General features: G+C 49.9%; 1 protein-coding gene across 1 annotated transcript in view; it reads left to right on the plus strand.

Moving 5' to 3' along the window:
- Positions 1 to 26,649, plus strand: part of SLC5A10 (solute carrier family 5 member 10) — a 185,964-nt gene that overhangs the window by 20,234 nt on the left and 139,081 nt on the right. Inside the window, exons 6-7 of the mRNA XM_060260687.1 lie at positions 21,432 to 21,537; positions 22,608 to 22,688. Of these exons, the coding sequence (XP_060116670.1) occupies positions 21,432 to 21,537; positions 22,608 to 22,688 (187 nt within the window). The remainder of the gene's footprint in view (positions 1 to 21,431; positions 21,538 to 22,607; positions 22,689 to 26,649) is intronic.

Genomic DNA, 26,649 nt, shown 5'->3' on the forward strand with positions numbered 1-26,649 from the left:
CATGTCACCCCTGCAGGCGACGTTTCTCCAAGCTCAAGAGCCCCAAGCGTTCTAAGCTTTCTTCAAAGGGGAAGTGTTCCAACCCTTTCATCATTCTAGTGGCCCTTTCCTGGACTTTTCCCAATGCTATAATATCTTTTTTTGAGGTGCGGTGGCCATTAGCAAGGGAGACTGTGAGGCGGCAGCTTCCTGTGCTAAAAAGTGCTTAGAATCAGACGGCTTATAAGGCCAGGTGGGATTCTTGCAGTCCCAGATCCTTGCTCCAATGGGAACTACAATATGGCCTCAAACCTACAGCTGTGATAGAGTGCAGCAGAGAGCAGACCAGCGGCTCCCTTCCCTCGCCAGGCATGTAGAGCCTCCATATTCAGGGACAGTATATCTCTGAATGTCAGTAACTCTGAGCCAGCAGCCGGAGGGATTGGGGAGTCTGTGTGGGGACCTATTGTGATACCCAGTTGTTTTGGAAAACAGAATGCTGGACTAAATGTACAGGGGTTCTGATCGCATGGGGCTCAATACTCCCTCTAAGCCAGGAGTGTCAAACGTGTGACGTGGGGGCCAAATCGGACCCCTGGAAGGCTCCTATCAGGCTCCCGAGCAACTGGCTGTCCTCTGCTTCCTTCTCCCTCTCTCTGGCTTCCCTCTGCATCACAACTTGCTTTGCAAGGCTTGCTCCATCGCGCAGGAGCTACAGAGCAAAGCCTCTGTTTTTTCCATTGGCTGAGGCTCCTCCCTTGGGGAGGAAGGGGGGAGCAGAGCTTGCTTTGCCAGGCTCTCTCCATCGCACAGCAGAGCTACTGAGCCAAGCCTCTCTCACTTCTATTGGCTGAGGCTCCTCCTCCTCTTGGTCCGCTGGGGAAGGAAGGAAAGAATCATAAATAGGGATCTGTGTTTGTTAGTGTTAGGACAAAACAGGGCTGAAAAAACCACTGGAAGGTGATAAAAAGCAGATTGCTGTTCCCTGGATCCCATGGGAGAAATACAAAGAAAGCACCTTTAAGACCAAGTGCTAATTTCTTAAGTTTAAAAAAAAATTATTTGTGTTTGTCTGTGTCGTTTATCAAGTTTATATCTCTGCTGCCTTATCTTAAATAGGTACATACATGGCCTGGCCCAACATGGCCTAGCCCGACAAAGTCTCCTTTATGTCAGATTCGGGCCTTATAAAAATCAGTTCGATACCCTTGCTCTAAATTGTGGAGTCTTCTGAGCAAAAATCCTACTTTGTGAGCTGCTGGCATGGAAGTTGTGAGCTGCTGCATCAACGCGTGTGCTCTGGGGCTCTCCTTCCTGAGCGAAGACCAGAATGTGTGAGCCGGAGGCTAAAAACCTGTGAGCTGGCTCACGCTCACTCACCTCAGAGGGAGCACTTGAGGCTCCCCTTCTGGCCTCACTGCTAAATCCCCAGCAGGCAGCCGTGTTGGTCTGAAGCAAAAGAACAAAGCAGTAGACAAGTCATCCCATAATCATCCCAGAGGCACTCACTCATATGTGATGTGCCACAGGGTGCGGTTCTGTCCCCGGTGTTATTTAACATCTATATGCGCCCCCTTGCCCAGATTGTCAGGAGGTATGGACTGGGTTGTCACCAAGACGCAGATGACACACAGCTCTATCTATTGATGGGCGGCCAGTCCGACTGTACCCCGGAAAATCTAGACCTGGCTCTTCAAGCCGTAGCATCTTGGCTCAGGCTGAGTCGGCTGAAGCTGAATCCGACGAAGACGGAGGTTCTCTATCTGAGCCGGGGTGGTCCAGGGGGAGGGGTCCAGCTGCTGGCTCTTGACGGGGTGCCATTGATACCGGCCCCTAAGGTCAAGAGCTTGGGCGTGCTCCTTGAGTCCTCCCTTACGATGGAGGCCCAGGTAGCAGCCACTATTAGATCCGCCTTTTTCATCTTCGGCGGGTGCGGCAGCTGGCTCCTTTCCTGGAGCACGACGACTTAGCAATGGTGATCCATGCCACCTCAAGAATAGATCACTGCAATGCTCTCTACATGGGGCTACCCTTGACGCTGACTCGGAAACTACAGCTAGTGCAGAACGCCGCGGCGCGGCTGTTAATGAGGCTCCCCCGATGGGAGCACATTCGGCCAGCGCTGAAAGAGCTGCACTGGCCACCTATTGTGTTCCGAATCCATTTCAAGGTGTTGGTATTGACCTTTAAAGCCCTTTATGGTCAGGGACCTGTCTATCTGCGGGACCGCCTTTCCCCATATATTCCCCAGAGAGCACTGCATTTAGGGACAAAAAAATCTACTGTCCATTCCTGGACCAAAGGAGGCCAGGTTGCATTTGACGCGAGCCAGGGCCTTCTCAGTGGCAGCACCAGAATTATGGAATGCTCTCCCGGAGGCCATAAGGGCCCTGCGGGACCTCTCTACGTTCCACAGGGCCTGTAAGACCGAATTGTTTCGAAAGGCCTTCGAGAGAGAGCTGCCACCTGACATCAGTTAGAGTACTCGGTGATCACTGTCTGAAAAGCAGAACCGCCAATATAGTAATGATAAAGCACCATGTAATAGCTTTTTAAAATTTTTAAATTGTAATGATGTTTTATTGATTTTAATTGTGTAAATGAATGTTGTGAGCCGCCCTGAGTCTGCTTGCGGAGAGGGCGGGATAGAAATTTAATGTAATAAATTAATAAATAAAGTGCATCTTTAAGACCAACTAAGTTTTATTTAGAATGTAAGCTCTCGTATGCTCTTAAGCAGACTTCATCAGACAAAATGGGAACGGAAGCAGCAATTCTTAATATAAGTGGGCAGTGTAGAATCATTGGACTGTTTTTAGCAGATTATAAGAATCACAAATAGGGATCTGTGTTTGTTAGTGTAGGACAAAACAGGGCTGAAAAAATACTCAAATGGGGGATATTGGCTGTTTGTCTTACTGCATATACCAACGCATCCTCCACTGTATTTTAATGTCTTCCTTTTTTTCTAATGGCAGACTATAATGGATGTTATAATCTCTTGAGAAACCAGCCCCTCTATTTAAACAAAGCCAGAACGCTACCTAGATTTATGGCAAACTGGAGAGCCAGTTTGGTGTAGTGGTTAAGTGCGGGAGAACCGGGTTTGATTCCCCACTCCTTCACTTGCACCTGCTGAGATGGCCTTGGGTCAGCCATAGCTTTCATAGAAGCTGTCCTTGAAAGGGCAACTGCTATAAAAGAACCCTCAGCCCCACCTACCTCACAGGGTGTCTGTTGGGGGGGGGGGAGGTAGAGGAGATTGTGACCGCTCTGAGATTCAGAGTATAGGGCGGGATATAAATCCAAAATCATCATCTTCGCTTCGCACCTACAACAGCAGTCTGGTTTTTATCCCCCTCCAGTGTTTTTTCAGCCCTGTTTTGCCCTAACACTAACAAACACAGATCCCTATTTATGATTCTTTTAATTACTAAAAACATTCCCATGATTCTACACTGTCCACTTATATTAAGAATTGCTGCTTCCGTTCCCATTTGTCTGATGAAGTCTGCTTAAGAGCGTACGAAAGCTTACAAACTTAGTTGGTCTTAAAGGTGCGCTTGTCTACTGCTTTGTTCTATTGCTAAATCCCCAGTTGGAGACGCCTGGCTTCTTACAGAAGTACTTTCTAAAAGAAATATTTCTTCTGCCTGAATGGAAATCCTTAAGGTTTTGGATGCATTTTTAAAACCTTCCCCTGGGGGAGGGAGGTAAGTCAAGGACAGCTGTCTTGGAAAGGGGGTGTGTGTGTAGGAGGGGGTGGCCTTAAAATATCTTCGGAGAAGGATTCTTTTTACTGCCTGTCTCAGATCACAGCAACGAGGCCATGAGCTCATCTGAAGAGCCCTGCCCTCCCCGCACCGCCGGGAGCTGTTGGGTCCAACTTCAAAGGCCTTTCCTGCAGTTCCCGTTTTTTACGAATGGATAATACCTGGCTGTTTGGTTTTTAATGAGATTCTTGTTGCATTTGGAGCTTGTCTTCTCAAAGGAGCCTGCCTCATGCGCCTTCCCTGCCCATCCAAGCGAAATCGTGCAGCCAGAGGGAGCAGCTGGGGCCAGACTCTGCTAATTCCAGGGAGTGTAATGCTGATTATTTTTAAAATAGTTCCAAGTGGGCAGCCGCGTTTTGTTTGAAGCAATAGAATCAAAGTTCCTTTGCAGTATATTTAAAATAAAGGGCAGGTAGCGGCCAGCAGCTTATAGGATCCCTTCCGTTCCCGAACCCAAATAATTTGGATGACTTTTCTAGGAACTCTGTCAAACCAAGTTGGCAGGGTGGTCTAGTGGTTAAGAGTGTCAGAGTAGGATCTCAGGGACTTGGCTTCTACTGCGAACTCTGCCATGGAAGCTTGCTGGTCACGACCAATGCCAGTCACGACCAATGTTCCCTCTAAGCTGCAGAGTCTTGTGAGCAAAAATTCTACTTTGTGAGCTGCTGGCATGAAAGTTCTGAGCTGCTGCACGGATTAGTGCGCTCCCGGGTCGTCCTTCCTGAGCTAAGACAAACGTGTGTGAGCTGGAGGCTAGAAATCTGTGAGCTAGCTCACGCCAACTCAGCTTAGAGGGAACGCTGGTCACGATGCTCCTCAGCCTGACCTCCCTCGTGGGCTTTTTGCGAGGATAAAAAGGAGATGAGGAGAATGATATAAGCTGCTTTGGGTCCGTATTTGGGGAGAAAAGCGGGGTAGAAATGGACAAAGATAAATTACAATGGGGATAGGCATAGGAACAGCAATTCAGAAAATATCTGGGGACTTTGGGGGTGGAGTCAGGAGACTTCGGGGGTGGAGCCAGGAGAAAGGTTGTGACAAGCCGAATTGGACTCCAAAGGAAGTTCTGGCCATCACTGCACACCTTTTAAATGCCTTCCCTCCATTGGAAATAATGAAGGATAGGGGCACCTTCTTTGGGGGCTCATAGAACTAGACCCCCTGGCCCAATCTTTTTGAAACATGGAGGGTATTTTGGGGAGAGGCACTGAATACTCGGCTGCAGGTTTGGTGCCTCTACCTCAAAAAACAGCCCTCCCCCCAGAGCCCCAGGTACCTGTGGATCAATTCTCCATTATACCCTATGGGAATCGGTCCCCATAGGGAATAATGGAGTGTGCAGCAGACATTCTCTCCCCCCCCCCCACTTTCTGATGAAACTGAAGTGGGGGGAGGGTCGCCAAACCATGGGATCCCTTGCCCCCAACTGGGGACTGACAACCCTACTTGGCTGCAGTCTCCCTTTTAGCTGGTGATGACCCAAGGAATAGAAAACCTTGATCATATTTCCATTTCTTCATCGTCAGTCTTGAAGTTAGGGAGCAATATCTAGGTAAATAAAAGAGTTTGCAGACCTCTTTGGTTTCTTCTTTGGCTTGGCCTGGCCTTCCCACACCTGGCTTGCCTTACAACTAACATCTTCTCGGTTTGGTGTAGTGGTTAAGTGTGCGGACTCTCTGGGAGAACCGGGTTTGATTCCCCACTCCTCCACTTGCAGCTGCTGGAATGGCCTTGGGTCAGCCGTAGCTCTCTTATCTGGGAGAACGGGGTTTGATTCCCCACTCCTCCACTTGCACCTGCTGGAATGGTCTTGGGTCAGCCAGAGCTCTCTTATCTGGGAGAACCGGGTTGGATTCCCCACTCCTCCACTTGCAGCTGCTGGAATGGCCTTGGGTCAGCCAGAGCTCTCTTATCTGGGAGAACCGGGTTTGATTCCCCACTCCTCCACTTGCACCTGCTGGAATGGTCTTGGGTCAGCCAGAGCTCTCTTATCTGGGAGAACCGGGTTTGATTCCCCACTCCTCCACTTGCACCTGCTGGAATGGCCTTGGGTCAGCCAAAGCTCTCTTATCTGGGAGAACTGGGTTTGATTCCCCACTCCTCCACTTGCACCTGCTGGAATGGCCTTGGGTCAGCCATAGCTGTCACAGGATTTGTTCTTGAAAGGGCAGCTGCTGTGAGAGCCGCTCTGAATCTCTGATTCAGAGAGAAGGGTGGAGTATAAATCTGCAGTCTTCCTCTTCTTCTTCTTCTTCCTCTTCTTCTTCTTATCCTCTTCTTCTTCCTCTTCCTCTTCCTCTTCCTCTTCTTCTTCTTCTTCTTCTTCTTCTTCTTCTTCTTCTTCTTCTTCTTCTTCTTCTTCTTCTTCTTCTTCTTCTTCTTCTTCTTCTTCTTCTTCTTCTTCTTCCCCTTTCTTTTGCAAGTGGCATCTCTGTTGTGCTCCTGTGGCTTTGGGAAACTAAAACATAAGACCAGTGTGATGTTTGGGACTTGCGAGGGCTTCCGTAGACCGTGACACGAATGTGGTGTCCAAACCTACCTTTTGTGGAGTCACCGTGTCCGCCTGGGTGAATGGATGGGGGATTGGCGCACCACTCCAGCCTTGGTGGCTTGTGAGACTCGTGTGGAAACAGACTCATGTTGTTGTCTGGCTTCAGAGGCGCGCTCCCTCATGTACCGATGCCTCAGTGCCTGAGGCGGGATGCGCTCAACTAGGTCACCCCCAGCTTTTGCGGCCTTCGTTGGCTTCCAGAGAATTTTCACAACCCGTGTGTGGATGAGCCTGGTGCATTGCGCTGGCTTACGCCAGAGCAACTCGGTAATCCTACGAAGAATGTTAATGTTCAGCTTGCCTCTGATGTGGCCGGGGTGTGAGCTGAGAACAGAAGCCGTGGCTTGTAAAAACAAGGTCACTGTCCCACTTCTTCTTGGGAAGGTGTGAGCTCTCTTAAAATGGAGCAGCTGTGCGTTTGTGAAGGTCATTGCTGCGTCCTTTTGGAAGGCTTGAGATGGGTGTAAAAAGGAAAGACACCTAGAATAACCTCCCTACAACATCTAAAAGCATCATTAAAATGTACAACCCCCTTCAATTCTTGCTTCTGGGCTCCATTGTTGAACCCCCCGGTGAGAATTTCACTGAACTCTAAGATCTGACAAACTTTCCAGTATTTTTCCCCACACACAAGAAAGGGGAATTAACCAAAACATATCAAGCAAGACAGAAGGAATTCTTCATCATGCCATTGTGGCCACAGAGGAGAAAGCAATTTGAAAAGTATGAGGGAAGTAATGTTTTATTATGGCAATTGTAATTCAAGAAGCATTTTAGGAACATAGGATGGGCCACTGGCCTGATCCAACATGGCTTCTCTTATGTTCTGATGTCTGGGGCAGTGAAGCTCTGTATTCTTGGTGCTTTTGGGGGGAGGAACAGTGGGAAGGCTTCTAGTGTCCTGGCCCTACTGGTGGATCTCCTGATGGCACTTGGGTTTTTTGGCCACTGTGTGACACAGAGTGTTGGATGGGCCATTGGCCTGATCCAACAGGGCTCCTCTTATGTTCTTCTGTGACACAGAGTGTTGGACTGGATGGGCCATTGGCCTGATCCAACATGGCTTCTCTTACGTTCTTATGTTCTCATGTTCTCTTATGTTCTTATGGAACTCTCTGTCTGGGGCAAGTGATGCTCTGTATTCTTGGTGCTTGGGAGGGCACAGTGGGAGGGCTTCTAGTGTCCTGGCCCCACTGGTGGACCTCCTGATGACACGTGGCTTTTTTTGGCCACTGTGTGACACGGAGTTTTGGACTGGATGGGCCATTGGCCTGATCCCACGTGGCTTCTCTTATGTTCTTAACACGTTGCTGTCTACTGAGTCAGGCCGTTTGCCCATCAACCTTGTCTACTTTGACTGGCAGCTGCTCTCCAGGGTCTCAGGCAGAGGTCCTTCCCATCACCTTCAATTTTTGGGGGGAGGGAGGTATTTTGTGTCTGTGTGCATGCACCTGGAAATCATGGTGACCTATGGTGACTAGGGGCCTGGAGGGTATTCAGGGTGGAGGCTGAATAGAGCCTGCCCCTGCCTCCCAACTCCTGGTATTCCTTGGTGGTCTCCCATCCAAGTACTTGCCAGAGTTGACACTTCTTCGCTTCCGAGACTGGGGTTGTCTTGGCTTTCTGAGGCGGGGCCTTTTTGTTCCTTTTCACTTGAGAGGGCGGGGATTGAACCTGGCACCTTCTGTATGCCAAGCAGGGGATGTACCATCAAGTCACCCAAGCTTGGGAAGAACATAAACCATCCTTGTTTCAGGCAATTTAATCTTCACAGAGCTTTTCTCAAGTGCCTTGGGCCTGAGTCCCTTTTCAAAACATGCCAGTTGGGCATAGCGGTTAAGTGTGCGGACTCTTATCTGGGAGAACAGGGTTTGATTCCCCACTCCTCCACTTGCAGCTGCTGGAATGGCCTTGGGTCAGCCAGAGCTCTCTTATCTGGGAGAACCGGGTTTGATTCCCCACTCCTCCACTTGCACCTGCTGGGATGGCCTTGGGTCAGCCAGAGCTCTCTTATCTGGGAGAACCAGGTTTGATTCCCCACTCCTCCACTTGCACCTGCTGGGATGGCCTTGAGTCAGCCAGAGCTCTCTTATCTGGGAGATCCGGGTTTGATTCCCCACTCCTCCACTTGCACCTGCTGGGATGGCCTTGGGTCAGCCAGAGCTCTCTTATCTGGGAGAACCAGGTTTGATTCCCCACTCCTCCACTTGCACCTGCTGGGATGGCCTTGAGTCAGCCAGAGCTCTCTTATCTGGGAGAACCGGGTTTGATTCCCCACTCTTCCACTTGCACCTGCTGGAATGGCCTTGGGTCAGCCAGAGCTCTCTTACCTGGGAGAACCGGGTTTGATTCCCCACTCCTCCACTTGCAGATGCTGGAATGGCCTTGGGTCAGCCATGGGTCTCTTATCTGGGAGAACCGAGTTTGATTCCCCACTCCTCCACTTGCAGCTGCTGGAATGGCCTTGGGTCAGCCAGAGCTCTCTTATCTGGGAGAACCGGGTTTGATTCCCCACTCCTCCACTTGCAGCTGCTGGAATGGCCTTGGGTCAGCCAGAGCTCTCTTATCTGGGAGAACCGGGTTTGATTCCCCACTCCTCCACTTGCAGCTGCTGGAATGGCCTCGGGTCAGCCATAGCTCTCTTATCTGGGAGAACCGAGTTTGATTCCCCACTCCTCCACTTGCAGCTGCTGGAATGGCCTTGGGTCAGCCAGAGCTCTCTTATCTGGGAGAACTGGGTTTGATTCCCCACTCCTCCACTTGCAGCTGCTGGAATGGCCTTGGGTCAGCCAGAGCTTTCTTATCTGGGAGAACCGGATTTGATTCCCCACTCCTCCACTTGCAGCTGCTGGAATGGCCTTGGGTCAGCCATAGCTCTCTTATCTGGGAGAACCGGGTTTGATTCCCCACTCCTCCACTTGCAGCTGCTGGAATGGCCTTGGGTCAGCCAGAGCTCTCTTATCTGGGAGAACCGGGTTGGATTCCCCACTCTTCCACTTGCAGCTGCTGGAATGGCCTTGGGTCAGCCAGAGCTCTCTTACCTGGGAGAACCGGGTTTGATTCCCCACTCCTCCACTTGCAGATGCTGGAATGGCCTTGGGTCAGCCATGGGTCTCTTATCTGGGAGAACCGAGTTTGATTCCCCACTCCTCCACTTGCAGCTGCTGGAATGGCCTTGGGTCAGCCAGAGCTCTCTTATCTGGGAGAACCGGGTTTGATTCCCCACTCGTCCACTTGCAGCTGCTGGAATGGCCTTGGGTCAGCCAGAGCTCTCTTATCTGGGAGAACCAAGTTTGATTCCCCACTCCTCCACTTGCAGCTGCTGGAATGGCCTTGGGTCAGCCATAGCTCTCTTATCTGGGAGAACCGGGTTTGATTCCCCACTCCTCCACTTGCAGCTGCTGGAATGGCCTTGGGTCAGCCAGAGCTCTCTTATCTGGGAGAACCGGGTTTGATTCCCCAGTCCTCCACTTGCAGCTCCTGGAATGGCCTTGGGTCAGCCATAGCTCTCACAGAGTTGTCCTTGAAAGGGCAGCTGCTGCGAGAGCTCTCCCAACCCCACCCACCTCACAGGGCGTCTGTTGTGGGGAAGGAAGGTAATGGAGATTGGGGTATAAATCCAATCTCCTCCTCCGTTTACCAGCGCCATTCTTGGCTTACTCACATGCAGGCATGCACATACAGCCTATGTGGATTTATGGCTTCTGCAATCCCAGCATGGGTGCAGAATGTGAAACGGAGCAGAGGTTTCACCCCATGAGATTTAGCTGGCCCAACAACTAGCACAGTGGCGAAAGTTTGGGAGAAATCTCATGTTGGCGACAAGCTGACTTGGACAGGCCTTCTCCCAGTGAGGGTGAAGTCTCGTGAGAGGGGAGGGGAAGGGCGGGTCTGATCGGCTTGTTTGAAATGTCTGGGTGCTGCAGGAGAGGGTGTGTTGGGCCTGCTTCAGCCGGCACCGAGTTCTGGTTTTGCTCATGGAGAGCCAGTTTGGTGTAGTGGTGAAGTGCGCGGACTCTTATCTGGGAGAACTGGGTTTGATTCCCCACTCCTCCACTTGCACCTGCTAGCATGGCCTTGGGTCAGCCAGAGCTCTGGCAGAGGTTGTCCTTGAAAGGGCAGCTGCTGTGAGAGCCCTCTCAGCCCCACCCACCTCACAGGGTGTCTGTTGTGGGAAGGAAGGTAAAGGAGATTGTGAGCCGCTCTGAGACTCTTCGGAGTGAAGGGCGGGATATAAATCCAATATCTTCATCTACCTCTCAGGGTGTCTGTTGTGGCAGAGGAAGGGAAAGGAGATTGTGAGCTGCTCTGAGACTCTTCGGAGTGGAGGGCGGGATATAAATCCAATATCTTCATCTACCTCACAGGGTGTCTGTTATGGGGGGAGGAAGGTAAAGGAGACTGTGAGCTGCTCTGAGACTCTTCGGAGTGGAGGGTAGGATATAAATCCAATATCTTCATCTACCTCACAGGGTGTCTGTTGTGGGGGGGAGGAAGGGAAAGAAGATTGTGAACCGCTCTGAGACTCTTCAGAGTGGAGGGCAGGATATAAATCCAATATCTTCATCTACCTCACAGGGTGTCTGTTGTGAGGGAGGAAGGTAAAGGAGATTGTGAGCCGCTCTGAGACTCTTCGGAGTGGAGGGCGGGATATAAATCCAATATCTTCATCTACCTCACAGAGTGTCTGTTGTGGGGGAGGAAGGGAAAGGAGATTGTGAGCCGCTCTGAGACTCTTCAGAGTGGAGGGCGGGATATAAATCCAATATCTTCATCTACCTCACAGAGTGTCTGTTGTGGGGGAGGAAGGGAAAGGAGATTGTGAGCCGCTCTGAGACTCTTCAGAGTGGAGGGCGGGATATAAATCCAATATCTTCATCTACCTCACAGAGTGTCTGTTGTGGGGGAGGAAGGGAAAGGAGATTGTGAGCCGCTCTGAGACTCTTCGGAGTGGAGGGCGGGATATAAATCCAATATCTTCATCTACCTCACAGGGTGTCTGTTGTGGGGGAGGAAGGGAAAGGAGATTGTGAGCCGCTCTGAGACTCTTCGGAGTGGAGGGCGGGATATAAATCCAATATCTTCTTCTTCTTCATGTTGATTCCTTGACCTGATTTTGATTGAGATCCAATGGTGTGAGGACAAGGAAGGTTTTGTGGGTTTGGAGCCACTGGTTTCAAACGGTTCTGGGAGAACCTCCGCGGTTCTGTGGAAACTTCTCAGCATTTTTTTGGAGCAAAAATCAGTAGATGTGGGGAAATATGGGATCCAGCTATCCTTATGGACACGGGGCCGCTCCTGTTCAACATATTTGCAATTGATTTGGATGAAGGAATAGAAGGAATGCTTATTAAGTTTGCAGATGATACTAAATTGGGAGGGGGTTGCAAATATAGTAGAAGACGGAAACAGGATCCAGGATGATCTTGACAGGCTGGAAAACTGGGCTAAAACCAATAAAATGAATTTTAACAGGGATAAATGTAGAGTTCTGCATTTAGGAAGGAAAAATTCAATGCATGGTTATAAGATGGGGGAGGCTTGTCTTAGCAGTAACATGTGCGAAAAGGATCTAGGGGTCTTAGTGGACCATATGCTGAACATCAGTCAGCAGTGTGATGTGGCAGCTAAAAAGGCAAATGCAATTTTGGGCTTATCAAAGTCCCTTTTCAAAACATGCCAGTTTGGTGTAGTGGTTAAGTGCAGACTCTTATCTGGTAGAACCGGGTTTGATTCCCCACTCCTCCATTTGCACCTGCTGGAATGGCCTTGGGTCAACCATAGCTCTGGCAGAGGTTGTCCTTGAAAGGGTAGCTGCTATGAGAGCCCTTTCCAGCTCCACTCACCTCACAGGGTGTCTCCTGTGGGGGAGGAAGGTAAAGGAGATTGTGAGACGCTCTGAGAGGGCGGGATATAAATCCAGTATCTTCTTCATCTTCTTATCAACAGAGGTATAGTGTCCGTCCAGATTACGTGAAGTGATGGTATCACTTTTCTCTGCTCTGCTTAGACCACACCTAGAGTATTGTGTTCCGTTCTGGGCACAACAATTTAAGAAGGAAATAGAGAAGCTTGAATGTGTCCAGAGGAGGACAATGAAGATGGTGAGGGGTTTGGAGACCAAGTCCTATGGGGAAAGACTGAAGGAGCTGAGTATGCTTAGGCTCAAGAGGGCATGATTGAGAGGTGAAATGATCACCATCTTCAACTACTTGAAGGGCTGTCATGTAGAGGATGATGCGAAGTTGTTTTTGCTGCCTCAAAAGGTCGCACCACAACCAGCGGGTTGAAATTAAATCAAAAGAGTTTCTGATTCAACATTTGGAAGAACTTCCAGACAGTTAGAGCAGTTCCTCAGTGGAACAGGCTTCCTCGGGAGCTTTGGTGTAATGGTTAAGTGTGTGGACTCTTATCTATGAGAACTGGGTTTGATTCCTCACTCCTCCACTTGCAGCTGCGGGGAATAGCCTTGGGTCAGCCATAACTCTTGCAGAGTTGTCCTTGAAAGGGCAGCTGCTGGGAGAGCTCTCTCAGCCCCACCTACCTCACAGGGTGTCTATTGTGGGGGAGGAAGATAAGGAAGATTGTGAGCTGTGAATCTGAGATTTAGAGTGTAGAGTAGGATATAAATCCAATATCATCATCATCATCATCAATTATCATCCCCTCCTCCTTCTTCCCCTTTTCCTTCTCCTTCTTCGCCTCCTTCTCCTTCTTCTCTTTCTTCTCCTCCATCATCTCCTCCTCCTCCTTCTTCTCTTTCTTCTCCTTCTTCTCCTCCTTCATCTCCTCCTTCTTCTTCTCTTTCTTCTCCTCCTTGATCTCCTCCTCCTCCTTCTTCTCTTTCTTCTCCTTCTTCTCCTCCTTCATCTCCTCCTCCTTCTTCTTCTCCTTCTTCTCTTTCTTCTCCACCTCCTTCTCCTCCTCCTTCTCCTCTTTCTTCTCCTTCTTCTCCTCCTTCATCTCCTCCTTCTTCTCCTTCTTCTCTTTCTTCTTCTCCTCCTCCTCTTCTTCTTCTTCTTCTTCTTCTTCTCCTTCTTCTCCTCCTTCATCTCCTCCTCCTTCTTCTCCTTCGTCTCCTTCATCTCCTCTTCCTTCTTCTCCTTCTTCTCTTTCTTCTCCTTCTTCTCCTTTTTCTTCTTCTCCTTCTCCTCCTTCTTCCTCTTTTTTTCCTCCTCCTTTCCTCCTCCTCCTCCTTCTTCCTTGGAAGTTTTTAAACAGAGGCTTGATAGCCATCTGACAAAGCAGATCGTGAGAAGGGTTGCATCAGTGCTTAGTTCTCGTGGCCCTTTCTTACATGTGCAGGGGAATGCTGATCCAGACCTAGTTCGGCGTAGTGGTTAAGAGTGGTGAACTCCATTCTGAAGAATTAGGTTTGATCCCCTACTTCTCCTCCGCCAAGAATACAGAGCATCACTTGCCCCAGACGGAGTGTTCCATCTATACCTATAGCTTTGTCTCTCGGGAGCTTCTACCCCAGAAATCCTGTTGATCTTCAAGATCCTCTTCTACTGCAGACCAAAATGTCTGCCCACCTGAAACTATCCATGTCAGTTGGTGAGTATAAGCCCTCAGTTTAGGGCTGTGTAGGGCCCCGACCTGGCTAGCCCTGTCTCTTCAGATCTCAGAAGCTACGCAGGGTTGGGCCCATTCGGTGCTCGGATTGGAGACCACCAAGGAAGTTTAGGGTTGTTACGCAGAGGCAGACAACGGTGAACCACCTTTGTTCATTGCTTGCCTGACCTGGATGGCCCAGGCTAGCCCAATCTCATCAGATCTCAGAAGCTAAACAGGATCAGTCCCGCTTCCTACTTAGATGAGAGACCACCAAGGAAGTCCAGGGTTTCTGTGCCACCTTTGAACATCTCTTGTCTTGAAAACCCCACGGAGTCGCCATAAGTCAGCTGTGACACAGTGGTTTTTTAAACAATTTATTGATAACGTATGGTTACAATATTTAATTATATCCTTTCTATCTCTAACCCATATGATATTTTCGATCCCCCCTCCCTCCATTACTAGACTTCCCCCGAAGTTATATATTTAAGTTCAATTATAAAGGTACCCCTAGCCAATCAAAGTTCAACGTCTTTCTCTTCCCATTCATGCTAAAAAAATTGTCCAATGTCTTCTTACGTTCCACTCTTGCTCTATATATCCTTTAAATTTCTTCCACTCAGTTTTTAAACACGTCTAAATCATAATCTCTTAACGTCCTTGTGAACTTATCCATCTCACTCCACGATAAAACTTTTCACAATCCAATCCCATTTCTCTGGTATTTCTTCTTGCTTCCACAACTGCGCATACAGTGTCCTAGCAGCTGAGAGCAAGTACCAAATTAAAGTCCTGTCTTCTTTAGGACATTTTTCTATTTGTAATCCTAGCTGTGACACGGTGGTAAGGGGTGGGGGAGGGAATGGCAAGGGCCGGCCTCGGATTCAGTGCGAGCTCACAGGAGCGCAGCTCCTGAATCTTTCTGAGAGCTCCACCTCTTCCTTCTGAGAGTTCCACCTCCTTGTCCGTTGAATAGTACGTGCAGCTGCATAACAATCCCTGGATGAACTCCACCACCTGTTTTTCTACAAAACGACCCCTGGGCAAGCGTGTATTTGAACTGGCCCTTTCCAAGGGAGCTGAGTGAACTTGGGGTGCTAGTCCTCATGAGGGTGCTTTCTGGCGAGTCATCCAGGAACGAAACAGAAGAGCAAGCGGGAAAAGGTCCACACGATCCCCACCACCCGGGGTCATGAGTTCCTTCCTAATCCTAGCAACATTTTGGCAAATCCATCCCTTGCAGCTGGCCCCTCTCCTCGAAGACGGTTCAAGGCAAACGTGGAAACATCACTTGGCGCTGCTGCCACAGGCGGGGCAGATGCCAGAAGGGCAGATCCCTTCAAGTCGGAGAGCGAAAAGACCGGCTTTGCCCCACCTGCTGCCTTCCGCCTTGTCTCCGTCATCTCGCCCCGGAGGGAGCCGGAGGCCAGCAAAAGCATCTGCTGAGCTTGCAGGAAAGAGGGGCGGCAACCGGGCCCTCCTTTGGCAGCACATCTTAGGAGGGGGCGGGCCCCAAGATCCTCCTGGAATTTCCTCCCAGGGCAGCCAGGCAGGGTGAAGAACCATCTGCCACTCTTCTTGGCAAAGAGAGGCAGAGGCCGGGGAGGTAGGGTTGCCAAGTCCAATTCAAGAAATATCTGGGGACTTTGGGGGTGGAGCCATAAGCAAAGTTGTGACAAGCACAACTGAACTCCAAAGGGAGTTCTGGCCATCGCATTTAAAGGGACGGCACACCTTTTAAATGCCTTCCCTCCATTAGAAATAACGAAGGATAGGGGCATCTTCTTTGGGGGCTCATAGAATTTCGACCCCCCCTGGTTCAATCGATTTGAAACTTGGAGCGCATTTGGAGGAGAGTCGTTAGATGCTATGCTGAAAATTTGGTGCCTCTACTTCAAAAACCAGCCCCTCCAGAGCCCCAGGTACTCCCCGATCAATTTTTCATTATTCCCTATGGGAATCGATCTCCATAGGGAATAATGAAGTGCCCGGAAGACATTTCCCTCTCCCTCCCCACCCCCGCGTTTCTGACAACTCTGCTCCCACCTGGAGATTGGCATCTCTACTCACGAGCTGCTGAACTCCCAACTTCTTCAAAGTAACACAGAGCAACTGACCTCCGAAAGGATTATGCGACCAAGGAAGCGTCTGGGCTGCAAACGACCTCTGCAAAGATTGTGCAGCCAACGGAGGGTCTGGGCTGCTTCCACAGCCCTGTTGTTCTGCCTGCTCCCCCCACCCTCCTCCAGCCTTAAAGACACAGACGCACCATCCCAAGAAGAAGCTTTTCCAGTGGAGTCTGAAGCCTCCAGAGGTGGAAAGGCACATGGGGGCTGGGGGGGGGGCTTCCCCCCCCCCCCCGCCGTCCAGCTGACTGGGAGCAGGAAGGAGCCTGGGAAAGCGGGAGAACCCCCACTGGGCCCTGGGGATTGGCAAGCATACAGGGGGGCCCCCGTCCAGTCTAAGGTCGCCAATCCCCAGGTGGGCAACCAAACAGAGTAACACGAAAAGGTAGAAGAAGAAGAAGAATAGCAGATTTATACCCCGCCCTTCTCTCTGAATCAGAGACTCAGAGCGACTTACAATCTCCTTATCTTCTCCCCCCACAACAGACACCCTGTGAGGTGGGTGGGGCTGAGAGGCCTCTCACAGCAGCTGCCCTTTCAAGGACAACCTCTGCCAGAGCTCTGGCTGACCCAAGGCCATTCCAGCAGGCGCAGGTGGAGGAGTGGGGAATCAAACCTGGTTCTCCCAGATAAGAGTCCGCACACTTAACCACTACACCAAACTGGCTCTCCAGGAGGAGAGAGCCACACAGGCATTCATGTTGAATTAACCTCAAATCCTTAGAAATTCAACTATTTATATAACAAATTATTCATAGAAAATGCAGTGCATCGCAAAGCGCAAGGGAAACTACTCCCGAAACAACCCGTCCTGTATCCAAGTCCAACAGTTTGTTCCTTGAGATTGGAGTCGGGAAGTAGTGCGCAGTGCCGTGGAAACAGAGTCCAGCGCTCCAATTCTTCTCTGTTAGCCAGTATCTGGGTGGAAGGCAGCAAGGCACTAAGACGCGCCGTCAAATGTCTCCAACGTAGGAGCGTTGGTCTCCGATATGAATGATTTTGGTCATTGCCAAAGCTCATTGAAGCCTCGCTTGAAACTGCATTTAGCGCATCCCTGTTGCGTCTTACTGCCTTGTAGGGTTCCCAAATCCCCCGCTAGGCCTGGAGACTGCAGATTTGGAGCCTCCTCCCCCCGCTGGCCATAAAAGGGAAAGCGGGGGGAGGGGAGGGAGGAGAACGGCAGCCAGAGCTCTTCCGTTTTCTCAGGCTGCTTCCCGCCCCCAGTCAGCTGGCCGGTGAAGGGAGGGGAGCCCAGCCACGCCCCCAAAGGACCATGTGCCTTTGCACCTCCGGAGGTGAGTGAGTTCTGTCCCCTGCATCAGATTTCCCAGAAAGGGGGGGGGGAGGGTGTGGAGAGGGAAACGTCTTCTCATAGGGTATAATGGGGAATTGATCTGGAGGTTTCGGGGGCTCTGGGGGAGCTGTTTTTTGAGGTAGAGGCACCAAATTTTCAATATAGTATCTAGTGCCTCTCCCCAAAGTATCCCCCAAGTTTCAAAACGATTGGACCAGGGGGTCCAATTCTATGAGCCCCAAAAGAAGGTGCCCTTATCCTTCATTATTTCCTATGGAAGGAAGACATTTAAAAAGGTGTGCTGTCCCTTTAAATGTGATGGCCAGAACTCTCTTGGAGTTCAGTTATGCTTGTCACACTCTTGTTCCTGGCTCCGCCCCAATGTCTCCTGGCTCCACCCCCAAAGTCTCCTGGCTCCACCCCCAAAGTCCCCAGATATTTCTTGAATTGGACTTGGCAACCCTACTGCCTTGCTGCATTCCACCCAGATATTGGCTAACAGAGAAGAATTGGAGCATTGGACGCTGTTAGCATAGGAGAGCCAGTTTGGTGTAGTGGTTAAGTGTGCGGACTCTTGGAGAACCGGGTTTGATTCCCCACTCCTCCACTTGCACCTGCTAGCATGGCCTTGGGCCAGCCATAGCTCTGGCAGAGGTTGTCCTTGAAAGGGCAGCTGCTGGGAGAGCCCTCTCCAGCCCCACCCACCTCACAGGGTGTCTGTTGTGGGGGAGGAAGGTAAAGGAGATTGTGAGCCGCTCTGAGACTCTTCGGAGTGGAGGGCGGAATATAAATCCAATATCTTCTTCTATCTTCTTCTTGTTTTCACGGCACTGCACACTACTTCCCGACTCCAATCCGTTGGACTTCGATATAGGACTGGTTGTTTCGGGAGTAGTTTCCCTTGCGCTTTAAGATACACTGCATTTTCTGTGAATAATTTGTTATATAAATAATTGAATTTCTAAGGATTTGAGGTTAATTTAACGTGAATGCCTGTGTGGCTCTCTCCTCCTGCTCTATCCCCAGGTGGGGGCAGGGGATCCCCTGGTTTGGAGGCCCTCCCCCCGCTTCAGGGTCATCAGAAAGCGGGGGGAGGGGTGGAAAATGTCTTCTGGGCACTCCGTTATACCCTATGGAGACCGATTCCCCTAGGGTATAATGGAGAATCGATCCACAGGTATCTGGAGCTTTGGGGGGGGGCCCTGTTTGTTGAGTTAGATGCACCCGATTTTTAGCATAGCACCTGGTGCCTCTCCCCAAAATACCCCCCAAGTTTCAAAAAGATTGGGCCAGGGGGTCTAGTTCTATGAGCCCCCAAAGAAGGTGCCCCTATCCATTATTTCCAGTGGAAGGAAGGCATTTAAAAGGTGTGCGGTCCCTTTAAATGCGATGTCCAGAACTCCCTTTGGTGTTCAATTATGCTTATCACAACCTTACTCCTGGCTCTACCTTCTTTCCTTCCTTCCTTCTTTCCTTGTCTGGCGGTTCTCAAACGTCTGATAGATTCTGTGTGGCTCTTATGTTATGCAAGTTTGGCCACCCGTGCCCTGGACCAACGGTTTGCTGCTTTTTGGGGGGAAATTATGCATCCCAATTGGCTACTCACCAGCTTCTCCAACAAGGCGCTCGTTGGCTCCCTGGGGTTTCAGGTTGGAGAAACGGTACAGGGGCCATATTTAGATTTACTTTTCCTGCATGTTATCTCTCTCTCGGCTTGGCTTCGCGAACGAAGATTTAAGAAGGGTGCAATAGTCCACGTTTGCTGCAGGCTCGCTGGTGGCTGACAAGACCAATGTGGGACAGGCAGGTCCGGCCACAGCGGCTGCAGGGAAAAGTCTGATTTAGGGTTGGTCCTGTAGCAGTGCAATTCTTCCTCAGTCTCCTTTTGTCCTCAAGACCAGCTATGCGTGCGTTCTCAAAGGAAGAGACAGCCTGGTGGATGGTGTGCCTCCATGCTTTGCGATCTGAGGCTAGGTCAGACCACTGGTGATGGTTGATGTGACAGGTGCTAAGGGATTTCTTCAAGGAGTCCTTGTACCTTTTCTTTGGTGCCCCTCTATTTCGATGGCCGGTGGAGAGTTCGCCATACAGGGCAATCTTGGGAAGGCGGTGGTTTTCCATCCTAGAAATATGCCCCGCCCAGCGCAGCTGCGTCTTCAACAGCAGTGCCTCAATGCTGGTAACCTCTGCCCGCTTGAGGACTTCAGTGTTGGTCACAAAGTCACTCCAGTGGATGTTGAGGATGGTGCGAAGGCAGCGCTGATGAAAGCGCTCAAGGAGTCGCAGGTGATGACGGTATAAAACCCACGATTCGGAGCCGTAGATGAGGGTTGTCATCACAACCGCTTTGTAAACATTGATCTTTGTGCCTTTTTTTGTGCCTGCATGTTATAATATTGATTCAAAGGAGTCCCCACACACCTGAGAATGTATGTCACGAGCAGCAGGTAACAGCAGGTAAAATAGTGGCTCCCCCAATGTCTTAACCTACGGAAATCTTAAAAACCTATCACTTCACAAAGTGGCTTGGTCTTTTTTTTGTTTTGTCCTTCGCTGCAGCGAAGAGAGTGCTTTGAGCATGTGCAGAGTGCCTGAGCATTGAAAAGGCCCCCGGAGTTCTTGAAACAGCTCCTGTTTGTTGTCCTGGAGGTTTCTAGATAGCCTGCCTTACTCTTTTGTATTGCCAGGCCGAACATGTTTCTCTTTACCCAATTGTGTTTCTTTCTAGTTGCTTTACTGCCTGCTCTTAATCTGAGGCCTATTTCATTAATACCGTGTTTCCCCGAAAATAAGACACTGTCATATTTTTTTTTTCTCAAGAAGACACAATAGGGCTTATTTGCAGGGGATGTCTTCTTTTTATTAAGTATAATACAACAATCTACATTTATGGGGCTGGTGCTAGTGATGCGTGAACTCCTTTCCCCTAGCCGTTCGTGCGTGCGCAATAGGATGCCTGCGACCGCGGTTACCACACGCGCACCCGCGCATGTGTGAACGGCTAGGAGAAAGGAGTGGTGTGGTTGCCACTCGTGTACCTGCGCAAGTGCGAATGGCTCGGAGAAAGGAGTTGTAGCAGATAAAAGGTATTTCGGTCTTCCTTACTGCTCCACGCCGAAATGCATGGCGTGGCTATGCAGATACGCTGCATAGCCACGCCCATCACTAGGGGTAGGGCTTATATTTAACAAATGCATAGAAATCCCGCTAGGGCTCATTTTTTGGGTAGGTCTTATTTTCGGGGAAACACGGTATTGGTTTAAATGGCTTTGTTTGTTTTATGTGCTTTTTTCCCACCCTGACTTGGCTCGTTTTTATGGATCTGCTTTTAAAAATCTCTCAGTTCCACCGGTTTAATGACTTGTTTTTATAACGCGATTTGTTGTTCTGAACTGGTTTTATTTGTTATAGTCGAGATCTGCCTTTAGCACTTCTCGGAGAGGCAAGGTACAAATTTTGGGCTGTCCAAGGTGCAGGAACTTTCCCAGAGAAAAGTAGAAGGGGAACTCATATGGTGGAAATACTGCCAAAAATAGAATCCAGCGCTAAACTGACAGAAATTCAACTGGGGAAGCAGCTTCCCGTAAACCTTAAAGTACAACAGGATTCTGAAGTGCTTTCTGGAGAGGAACAGAAGCCAGTAGGAGGGTGGCTGGGCAGGGAGATTGGGGGGGGGCGTCACCCCAGTATGGTGATGTCACTTCCGGGGAACACCGTAAGTATACTAGGGAATACAAGGTAATCTCTGTACATAGAGTTTCAGGCAATTCCTAGAGCTACTGCTGTCTTTTCTGGGTATTCCCTGGAGGTAGGGTTCTGGACAAGTTGTAGCTTCCGGATCAGCCTCCAGGGCAGTTCTTGCATTATTTAGCTTCTCGTGATTAAGTATTTAGCTTGTCTTTTCTTGCCTTGTTGAGCTTGACAGGTTTAATATTTACAACTTGTGTCAGGTTTCTGCCATCTTGGTCCCTTTACGTTGTTTCTTAGATGACTCTTCATCCTGTTGATTGTACGGACTGACCTTACGCAATCCGCCTTCGGTCTCAAGTGAGGAAGGCAGGCTATTAATAATGTACCTCGTGTCAAAATGCAAGCTTTCTTGGCCTCCGTCCAAGGCCTGATCAGAATCCTGGCTGTGTTTCCTCTTGCAGACGGACCTGTATTCGGGCGCCCTCTTTGTCCAAGTCTGCCTGGGATGGAACCTCTACCTCTCCACGGTCTTGATGCTGGCCGTCACGGCGGTTTACACAATTGCGGGTAATGGCCTAGATCAGGAGGCTACAACCTTTTGGAGACTGTGGGCAGCTACGGAATTCTAACAGGGCTGGTGGGCACAGCCACAAAATGGCTGCCTCGGTAGGTGGAGCCATCGCAAAATGGCGCATGCAGGAGGCAGAGCCAAGCACAGATTTTTCAGGGACTGAGGTTGTGTGTAACTTGCATAGTAACTCATTAGCATTTCACCAGAACCTCTGTCTAACAGGATGCCTTTTAATCTACACAGCCAATCAGAAGCCCTGCTGGGTAAAAGTCCCATCTAGCCCCGCCCACTTTCTAAAAGCATTTAATGGGCACCGTGTTGGGGACCCCCATGCTACATGGTTGTCCCAAGTGCAAATTCCTTCCCCTGGAAAGAACATTAGACGAGCCCTGCTGGATCAGACCAGTGAGAGTCCGTCTAGTCCAGCCTCCTGTCTCACACAGTGGACAGCCAGTTCCTCCAGCTTCTGGAGTTCTGGCCCCATTGGTGGACCTCCTGATGGCACCTGGTTTTTTTTTTTTTTGCCCCTGTGTGACACAGAGTGTTGGACTGGATGGGCCCTTGGCCTGATCCAACATGGCTTCTCTTATATTCTTATGTCTGGGGCAGTGATGTTCTGTATTCTTGGTGCTTGGGAGGGGCAACAGTGGGAGGGCTTCTGGAGTTCTGGCCCCACTGGTGGACCTCCTGATGGCACCTGGGTTTTTTTTCTTGCCACTGTGTGACACAGAGTGTTGGATTGGATGGGCCATTGGCCTGATCCAACATGGCTTCTCTTATGTTCTTATGTGACACAGAGTGTTGGACTGGATGGGCCATTGGCCTGATCCAACAGGGCTTCTTTTATGTTCTTATGTGACACAGAGTGTTGGACTGGATGGGCCATTGGCCTGATCCAACAGGGCTTCTCTTATGTTCTTATCTTGGCTGCCCCCTCTCACATCCACCTGCCAGTCCCCCAAAAGGAGGTGCTTCCAGAAGCTCCTTGGGAGATAATGGTGAAGAAGGGGCCCGTCTCATGGTGGTGCCATCCTCTCTGATTGGCATCCGCATTCGTGTTTTGCAGGTGGTTTGGCTGCTGTCATCTATACGGATGCCCTACAGACCTGCATCATGATCGTTGGAGCTGTCATCTTAGCAGTGATGGGTAAGGCCCAGGAACACCAAACCACTAGTTTCGTGTAGTGGTTAAGTGTGCAGACTCTTATCATGGAGAACCGGGTTTGATTCCCCACTCCTCCACTTGCACCTGCTAGCATGGCCTTGGGTCAGCCATAGCTCTGGCAGAGGTTGTCCTTGAAAGGGCAGCTGCTGTGAGAGCCCTCTCCAGCCCCACCCACCTCACAGGGTGTCTGTTGTGGGGGAGGAAGGGAAAGGAGATTGTGAGCCGCTCTGAGACTCTTCAGAGTGGAGGGCAGGATATAAATCCAATATTTTCATCTTCTCTCCTCCCCTAACCTCCAGAAAGTGACCCAAAAGCTCTCCCTTATCTGGACACGTGCGGAATTCACTGGGGAGGGAAGCATATCCTGTCTGTGCAACTGCTGGGCGCAGGTTGGCCTTAAAGAAAAGGATCGGGGCCTGGTTGGCAGGAAGCAGATTGGCGACTGAGCCGTCTGTGCAACCGCTGGGTGAGAGCTGGACACGTGGGTGTTGCGCCAGCAGCAATAGGCAGGTTTCCATTGAGAGTCTTCTCGTGAGTCTTATTGCCTCCCACCTGTCCCGCAGTTTGGAGCAGGGCCCCTATTCTTGCAATGTTCAGAACTTTGTTCCTTGAGTTTGTGATTAGGAACCAGAGCATGTGCTGATCGTTCCAAGATCTGGTCTGCGTATCTAGCATGAACTTGCATAAGTCTTGGGGTCTCAGTGGTGAGGTTGGGGGGGTGCCCTAGGTGGAGAGGCCAAATCCTGGGGGGAGGGGGTTTCCAAAGATTGCAGCCCAATCTTTGGAAATGCTTTAGCTTGGGGGAGGGGGGCTGATGCAACATGGCTTCGAATCCCCAACTCAGCTCTAATGGCAATCCCCGCAATACAGTAGTGGGCAGTCAAGCGTTTTCTAAGGAAGTAGTGCAAAACAGTATCTAAACACTAATTTGCTCAGTCATAAGAACATAAGAGAAGCCATGTTGGATCAGGCCAGCGGCCAATCCAGTCCAACACTCTGTGTCACAGAAGAACATAAGAGAAGCCCTGTTGGATCAGGCCAATGGGCCATCCAGTCCAACACTCTGTGTCACAGAAGAACATAAGATAAGCCCTGTTGGATCAGGCCAATGGCCCATCCAGTCCAACACTCTGTGTCACAGAAGAACATAAGAGAAGCCCTGTTGGATCAGGCCAATGGCCCCTCCAGTCCAGCACTCTGTGTCACATAAGAACATAAGAGAAGCCCTGTTGGATCAGGCCAATGGCCCCTCCAGTCCAGCACTCTGTGTCACATAAGAACATAAGAGAAGCCCTGTTGGATCAGGCCAATGGCCCCTCCAGTCCAACACTCTGTGTCACATAAGAACATAAGAGAAGCCCTGTTGGATCAGGCCAATGGCCCCTCCAGTCCAGCACTCTGTGTCACATAAGAACATAAGAGAAGCCCTGTTGGATCAGGCCAATGGCCCATCCAGTCCAACACTCTGTGTCACACAGTGGCCAAAAAAACCTCCCAAGTGTCATCAGGAGGTTTACAAATGGGGCTAGAAGCCCTTCCACTTTGCCCTCCCCTCAAGCACCAAGAATACAGAGCATCACTGCCCCAGACAGAGATTTCCAATATGCTGTGACTGATAGCCACTGATGGACCTCTGCTCCAGATGTTTATCCAGTCCCCTCTTTAAGCTGGCTATGCTTGTAGCCGCCAGCACCTCCTGTGGCAGTGAATTCCAAAGTGTTAATCACCCTTTGGGTGAAGAAGGACTTCCTTTTATCCGTTCTAACCTGACTGCTCAGCAATTTCATTGAATGCCCATGAGTTCTTGTATTGTAAGAAAGGGAGAAAAGTTCTTTTTTCTCTACCTTCTCTATCCTGTGCAGAATCTTGTAAACCTCTATCATGTCACCCCTCAGTCGACATTTCTCCAAGCTGAAGAGCCCCAAGCGTTTTAACCTTTCTTCATAGGGAAAGTGTTCTAAACCTTTAATCATTCTAGTTGCCCTTTTCTGCCCTTTTTCCAATGCTATAATATCCTGCGGTGACCAGAATTGTACACAGTACTCTAAATGAGACCGCACCATCGATTTATACAGGGACATTATGATACCGGCTGATTTGTTTTCAATTCCCTTCCTAATAATTCGCAGCATGGCGTTGGCCTTTTTTACTGCAATCGCACACTGTCTTGACATTTTCAGTGAGTTATCTACCACGACCCCAAGATCTCTCTCTTGGTCAGTCTCTGCCAGTTCACAACCCATCAACTTGTATTTGTAGCTGGGATTTTTGGCCCCAATGTGCATTACTTTGCACTTGGCCACATTGAATCTCATCTGCCATGTTGACACCCACTCACCCAGCCTCAATAGATCCCTTTGGAGTGCCTCACAATCCTCTCTGGTTCTCACCACCCTGAGTCAGCTCATAAGGGAGCTTTGTACAGAAACTGAGTAGCCACTTTGGCATCAAAACGTTTGATTGCAGAGGGGACATATTGCCCACCTCTGAAAAAAAAAGAAATGCAGGATTCCCTTGTTTGTTCTCAGAGCTTTCTCTTTCATAAGGTCCAAGCTATCCTTCCCTCCCCTTCCTCCCCAAGGGAGGAGTCTCAGCTAACGGAGAAAATCGAGGTTTTGCTCCGTAGCTCTGCTGTGTGATTGAGCAAGCCTGGCAAAGCAAGCTGTGATGCAGAAGGAAGCGAGAGGGAGGGAGAAGGAAGCAGATGACAGCCAGTTGCTCAGGGGCCTGACAGGAGCCCTCTGGGGTTTGACACCCATGGTCTAAATATTGTAGTGGCGATTCTGTATGTGGGCTTCCTGTGTGAGTATTGCACACACGATCCATGACAGGACCAGAGACAGACCACACAGCTTTTTGAACTTTTATTTTTAAAATCTGTAAACAGTTTCTTCAGGAGGCTGTGCAACCATGTATAACACCCCCCTCCCCTCCCTCCCCCAGCAATACAGATTCTGCCTCGAAGGGGGCGTCTAGCCAAGGTTTAAAAGAAGACAATCAAGAACAGCAGCAAACATAAGAACCTTTGTAACAAGGCAAAATCTTCTCTCTCCCCTGCTAGTGCTGGATGGGGCCCTGCGTTGCTCGACTGGGCAACCATCCTGGTTGCCAACTCCAGTCTGGGGACATTTCTGGAGACTGGAAGAGGGACCTCGCTGGAATATAATGCTGTAGAGGCCACCCTCCGAATCCGCCATTTTCTCCAGGGAAAGCAATCTCTGTAGCATGCAGATCTGTTGTAATACTGGGAGATCTCCAGGGTTCACCCTAGCAACTGTCCTCATTTACAACAGCAGCCCATAGTTTCTAATACCCGTTCCCAGTCTTTTGGAGAGGTTTCGAGGATTTTTAAAAATTATTTTTAAAGTGGCTAACCTGAGCTTCCAAACCTGCCCGCCTCCCTTTTCGGAGTCCTGGCAAAGGTGTCGCGTTCTGAGTTCATGATGGTGCCCCGAGCTATCTGGTTTACAGTATCTGTCACGGATCGGGGCCATCCCCACCCACCGTATTGTGCTACTTTGGTTGCAGAAGTACAACTCGGTTACACCCCACCGGGAGATCGGCTATTTCTCTTTGTCGGTAGCCATGCTGGGAGACACAAACTCTAACCTGTCTCCTAAGTAACCACACTGCAATGTGTTTCCATTTGTTTAGTTTTTAAGGCACATCTTTGAGCAAATGCTGACTTAAGCAATCTCGCTATACTTGTGGCCTGAACAAATCTCTGGGGCACACCAGTGATAGTGAATGCTTCATGAAGTTGGTGGACGTGCATGTAAAATGCATGCGCATGAACAGAGAAGTCTCATTCATTGCTTGCTGGCTTGCCCCATGACCGCCAATTTTTAACAGGAGTTTGCGGAACCCATTCTGAATTTCAGAAATTCAGTAAGCCTCTCGTTTTGTGTGGCCTCCGTTGTATGTAACCAGAACAATGTCTGTT

This window comes from Heteronotia binoei, chromosome 20 (assembly GCF_032191835.1).
Source record: "Heteronotia binoei isolate CCM8104 ecotype False Entrance Well chromosome 20, APGP_CSIRO_Hbin_v1, whole genome shotgun sequence".
Lineage (NCBI taxonomy): Eukaryota > Metazoa > Chordata > Lepidosauria > Squamata > Gekkonidae > Heteronotia > Heteronotia binoei.